The sequence below is a fragment of the Panicum virgatum genome, chromosome 6N, assembly GCF_016808335.1.
Source record: "Panicum virgatum strain AP13 chromosome 6N, P.virgatum_v5, whole genome shotgun sequence".
NCBI classification, from domain to species: Eukaryota; Viridiplantae; Streptophyta; class Magnoliopsida; order Poales; family Poaceae; genus Panicum; species Panicum virgatum.
The window spans coordinates 52,835,639-52,841,289 of NC_053150.1; the positions used below are offsets into that span (position 1 = coordinate 52,835,639).

Sequence of the window (5,651 nt, forward strand, 5' to 3'; positions counted from 1 at the left end):
TGGAAAAGAATAGGCCAGAAAGATATATCTCAAGGGCGTTAGCAAATAAAAAAACAAAAAAACTGAGACTTCCCAGCTATGGTCCGTGCATGCTGCCTGAGAAACTTGCTCACTTCCATATAACATAAAAGGACTAGTTTAGGATACCAACAATTGAAAAAGATCACACGATTTAGCTTAAGTTGACAGTTCTCCAGTGCTATTTTGCTCAAACAATTGTAATGCATGCATGAGGGCTAACTTCGTTTGAGAAAATGGTAATCCTTGGTTGAAAAGGTATGTGCTGACATGAAGTGGCAGACTATCTAATCCAGAGGGGCAGACAATCCACGAGCTTTGTAAAATCTTGGACAGAAACTTGGTGTTTCTGGTTTGGAGCCGAAACATGAACCGCAGATGGTCCGGCCCTAATGGGCGGTCAGTCAGCCAGCTAACAGAATTTCAGATAGAAGTGAGCTTGGTTCTTGTGGGTGAAACATGAACTGCCGATGGTCTTCCTTGGTTGCGCAGATGATCCGCCGATCTTTTCCTATAACCAATCAGAACTCGAGTAGTTCTGTGTCTTTATAATTTTTGTGTTGCGGACAATTCGCTGTTTGTGAGGCTGACGGGATGCCATGTCTAAAATGGTTGACTCTGACCCATTTATTGCGCTTTCTAGCCATTGGGTTTGAATGACGGACTCCAATTTTTATGAGGCGGATAGTTCGCGATAACTCTATTTCGATGGGTTTTGCGGCCTTGTAAGTGCGAGAGCATCATAATGCATTGCATCAAGAGTTTGTGCTTCGCGGCACTAGGGAATCTTCAAGCAAGCGTCAATGTCTTGTTACTCTTGGATTTTATCCTTCATAATAGTATGGAAAGACAACAATACCCCTTATACATTCACACCCATACCCCATCCCTTAATATAGGGGACATTCACAGCCATTGTCCGCCAATTTGTTGTCCATTTGTTTAATGTCAAAATAAGAGTACAATTAGGGGTGGTAATGGGCAATGACCCTAATGCTCTCTTCACAATCCAACTTGGCCCTTCATATTTTAGTTCAAAATCGTATAAGATTATAGCCCCACTCTTTTAGGGTCAGATCCTTAGATTATCAAGAATAAAATTAAGACCCTTTACCACTACTAGGTAAAATCACAAAGTACTTGCACAATTAGAGGCAAATTCTCAAGGGTAAACTCGTCTCTTACCAGCTCATTTCACACCGTTAAGTGTTGTTCACAGAGTAGGGATAAACTCTCTCTTCGTTCTAAAAAAATAGGGGTAAAATCGCAATTCATGATCAAAACAGGTGTAAAAATGAGGCTTCAGCTCTACTAGAGGAGCCGAAGCCGGAGCCATGTTTGGAGAAGTCGCAACCTTTGCAAGCATGGTCTACATCGGCATTGATTCGCTCTATCGCTCTACATGGTAAGCATCCTATGCCTACCGTGCCGGCCGATATCGCGCCTATCGTGCCAGCCGGCAAGGTGGCATGCAGTGCCGGCACAGCACGGCTAAGCCTTCGTGCTTAGCCGGGCCGTGCCGGAGCCGAGCCGGGCTGTGCCGTGCCGTGCGGCACGTTTGACTATCTATAGCCATCATATATGGAGGCGACACACCATGAGCATATATTAGATATATGTATCGAGGCCCACATAACAATTTGTACAGTATTTTTAATATATTTATTTGTGTATTAGATTAAGTAACAAGCTAAGGTGGGCCGCCACATATATATGAGTTGCAGCCACAAGATGGATGCAGTGGCCTGTGGCGTGGCAAGTAAGTGCACAAGTTGCTTGGGTGAGAGATGGAGACGGCAGCAAAGAAGGCATGAGGAATCCTTGCTTGCAACTTTGCAGAAAGCATGCAGCACTGCGAGCAGAGAAGGGAGACGCTTGCTTGGCTTGGCTTGTTCCTTTTAGAATTGCAAAGGGAGCAAACTTATTAGCCATGGTCATTTGCATTTGCGCTCAAACTGATCGATGCTGCTGCTGTGTTGAAACTGAAAGCCACCTTTTTCTTTTTTTTTTCTTGAGACGAACTGAAAGCCAGTCTGCTTCCTCTTTTTCTTGCTGCTGCTAGGTGCTAGCTGATGTGTTGTGTGTTTTTTTTAGAGAAGGAAGGTGTGGTCGAGCTGCTAGCTAGGGGGGGATAGATGCTTAACTTGCGTGGTTAAAACCGAAAAGATCCCGCTTTTGAGAGAGGAAAGCAGCTTTGGAATGAGTAGCGGCCCAACAAGCCAAACAAGTCTGTGCACTGGACTGCACTGCACTGCGGTGGGAGTCAGCTTTTGTTTGGTCAGTTGCGGCATGCCATGGAATTCTCGATTCTTTCAGGTGCTGCTGCATGCATGTCCGATTGTCCTGACTGTAACTGTACTGTACTGAATACTGATCGACTGTTGTCCCCTTTTTTTTACAATGGTGGGGGGCAGCGTGTCAGTGACTCACCATTGCCCAGTTTCAGTTGTGGTGTGTGTGATAGATAGCTCGGGATTGGTGCCGGATCGGATGGATGGTCAGTCCAGTCATGAGACGGACGGCAGTCAAGTACGTGAATCCGCATCGGGAGGAGGCGAGCCCCCACCACCACCAGGCAAAGGCAACAGCAGCAGCTAGTGAGTGAGTCAGTCACAGGCACCTACTACTTACTCTGGCTGCGTGCGTGTCCATTGTCCAAGCAATGCAAATTATGCGCACGAGCTTGGCTTGGCTTGGCTGCAAATCCCTCGCAAGCAAACACCAAAAGGAAGCCAGGGGAAGCAACGAAAAGCCCACGCTACCATCCAATCCCCCACCCCATCTCCTTCTCTCTCTCATAGTCTCTCTCATTACCCCACCCCACACCCTCTCTCCCTCTCTTTTCCCCCATCTCTCTCAATCTCTCTCCCCCTTGGGCTCCGGCCGGCAGGGGAGGGGAGGAAGGAAGGCCGGCCGCGGCCGCCATTGCCTATTTGCCTCCAGATTGCCCACCCAACAGCCTGCAGCCCGCCGCCGCCGGTAGCCAGAGAGCATGATGCTGCGGCGCGTGGCCTCGTCGACGCCGGTGCCCGAGTGGCTGGAGGCGCTCCTCAGCACGCGCTTCTTCCTGGCCTGCGGCGCGCACCCGGCGTCCCCGCGCAACGAGTGCAACATGTTCTGCCTCGACTGCCGGGGGGCGCCGCCGCCGGCCTTCTGCTACTACTGCAGCGCGCACCGACACGCATCCCACAGGGTCATCCAGGTTTGCCCGCTGCTTGTTTCTTTGTTTCAATCTTGTTCTCCTTCTTCGTCTCTGCAATGCAAATGCGAATGCAATTGCAATTGCAATGTGGCTGCGCGCAGATACGGCGCTCCTCCTACCACGACGTCGTCCGCGTCTCCGAGGTGGAGGACGTCCTCGACATCACCGGCGTCCAGACCTACGTCATCAACAGCGCCAGGGTGCTCTTCCTCAACGAGCGCCCCCAGCCGCGCGGCGCCGGCGCCGCCGCCGGCAAGGCAGCCGCCTCCCCCTACAACTGCGAGATCTGCGGCCGCGCGCTGCTCGACCCCTTCCGCTTCTGCTCCCTCGGATGCAAGGTGCCTGCTTTATTTCCTCTTCTTCTTGATTTGCTCTCCGTCTTCACTTCATCAGTTGTGCTCTTCTTCTTGATTGCTCCGCCCGCCCACCCACCCACCTGCATTAGTCATTCCCCAATGCCGGCCGGCCGGCCGGCCAAGAACACCAAAAAATTGCGCCTTTAATGATATGATGATGATAATCTCCCTCTCTCTCTCCCCTCCATGAGGGATTCTGATTCTTGAAACCAAGAAAAGAGAAGGCCCGCCATGGAGGAATGACAATGCCAGCGCCAGGGCCTGGCCATTGAATTGAATCGGAGCGCCCGTCCGTTGGGTTTCGGTTCCGTTCTGTTCCGTTCGGTCACGTTTAATTCGCCGCCCCTGCCTTAATGCCTTAATTCGTGCAGTTGGTGGACACCAAGCGGAGCAACGGCCACGCGGCGGCGCCCACCGACGGCGGCGCGGACAATAAGGAGGCGGAGGAGGTCGGCGGGAGCAAGAACGCCGCGGCGCGGCCGCAGGGCCGCCGGCGGAAGGGGATCCCCCACCGCGCGCCCTTCTGGTCCTGACCCACCTCACCGGCAACACCAATCGCCCGATCGATCGATCTCCATGGCGTCGTCCGGAACAGAAGAGGAATGAAGAATCAGTAGCAATCCAGTGCAATGCAAGCACATACATCAAGGAAGGCAATGCCAGCAAAATGGGACTGGCCGGCTTCGTTCATTCCGTCGTACTTACTTACTTACTTTGAAAAAAAAAGAGAGAAAGAGAGAAGATTCTGCCCGCCCAACTAGAAAAAAAAACAAAGAAAGAAATAGATAGATAGAAAAGCAAGCAAGGTGAGCTGAGCTCGGCAGCCCCAACCCAACTACCGGAAGGAGAGGGAGATGAGGAAGGATGGCTGGCCGGGGCCGCGCGCGCGCTGGACTCCAGTAAGCAACATGTCTGTCCCCATCTCCCTCTTGTTTCTCTCTCTGTCTCTCTCTCTCGCCAGTCGCCATGCCTTGTGCCATACCACCATTTGGCACGGTAGATGTACATGACATGCCCCCGATCATCATCTCCTAGCTAGTCATAGCCATATTAAACCTGAATTAGCAGGAAATTAAATGGATTCTTTTACAGTACATTGGTTGGGATATACTTGGTGATGAGCAGTATTATATTGATCTTTCTTTTTCGACATTGGTGCCTGGCCGGATCACTACACACACTACGGGAAATCGCTAGTTTGCCGTGTGCCTAGGTCTTTGCCGTGTGCTTTTTGTCGGGCACACGGCAAAGAGATACTTTGCTGTATGCCACGACGAAAACGCACGGCAAAAAAAAGCACACGGCAAAATCCATATTTTGCCATGTGCTGGCACACGGCAAAGACTTTGCCGTGTGCATTTTTTTTGCACACGGCAAACTCAATAGTTTGCCGTGTGTTATTTTTGGCACACGGCAAAGTCATAATTTTTTTTTCACTTCTCACCTCGAAACTTTTTCTACCCTCTACATACAACATTTAGTACTCCATGTTAAAATTTCGTATATTTTTAAATTATTTTACTATATTTAACTAATTTATTGCATTTCAAGTAATTTTTTAATCAAGTCAAATTTGAACCGCAAATGACTCAAATAATAGAATAAAAGTAGCGAAAAAATTATATTCATGTTATTTAGTCTAATTTGAGGCCTTACACATGAAATAAAAAGAAAATTTTAACATCTTGTCCAGAAAACGCGCCCACGAATGTGTGTCCAAATGATTTTAAAATTCTAAAAATAGCAAATGAAGTCTGAAAATCATGAGATTTGTTTTGATGTGATGGTATCACACGTGGATGCTGGATGCTGTGATAAAAAGTTGAGAAGATTACGCACACTTTATCATGATGATGTTTACAAAATTGAAACATCTCATAAGAAGTATATGTGTGATTATATATGAGAGAGTTAGTGAATGTATTATTTGAATACAAACTTTTTCATATGATCTCATATATAAAAAAGGTTTATACCAAAGTCGTACAGCTCGATGAAATCTAAAATTTTGTAGTTGTCAACTTTTATATTTGAGAATGTTTAATATTTTAAAATATTATTATAAGTTATCTAAT

The 5,651-nt window shown here is 48.1% G+C and overlaps 1 protein-coding gene across 2 annotated transcripts; it reads left to right on the forward strand.

Moving 5' to 3' along the window:
- Nucleotides 1-2,824: 2,824 nt before the first annotated feature.
- LOC120680254 (protein RGF1 INDUCIBLE TRANSCRIPTION FACTOR 1-like) lies at nt 2,825-4,726 on the forward strand. Of its 2 annotated transcripts, XM_039961865.1 has the most exons (3): nt 2,825-3,220; nt 3,322-3,558; nt 3,948-4,726. In XM_039961865.1, exons 1-3 carry the CDS (start codon nt 3,011-3,013, stop codon nt 4,107-4,109), a joined length of 609 nt encoding a protein of 202 aa, XP_039817799.1. In that variant the 5' UTR covers nt 2,825-3,010; the 3' UTR covers nt 4,110-4,726. The 2 variants fall into 2 exon arrangements, with proteins under 2 accessions (XP_039817799.1, XP_039817798.1); XM_039961864.1 differs by having other exon boundaries at nt 2,825-3,558.
- The last annotated feature ends 925 nt before the right edge of the window (nt 4,727-5,651 follow it).

What these genes read in the sequence shown, in the direction of transcription:
- LOC120680254 (XM_039961864.1), top strand. Translation starts at nt 3,011, where the DNA reads ATGATGCTGCGGCGCGTGGCCTCGTCGACGCCGGTGCCCGAGTGGCTG. An exon ending in TCTGCTCCCTCGGATGCAAG is followed by an intron (nt 3,559 to 3,947) that starts GTGCCTGCTTTA and finishes TAATTCGTGCAG; the next exon opens with TTGGTGGACACCAAGCGGAG.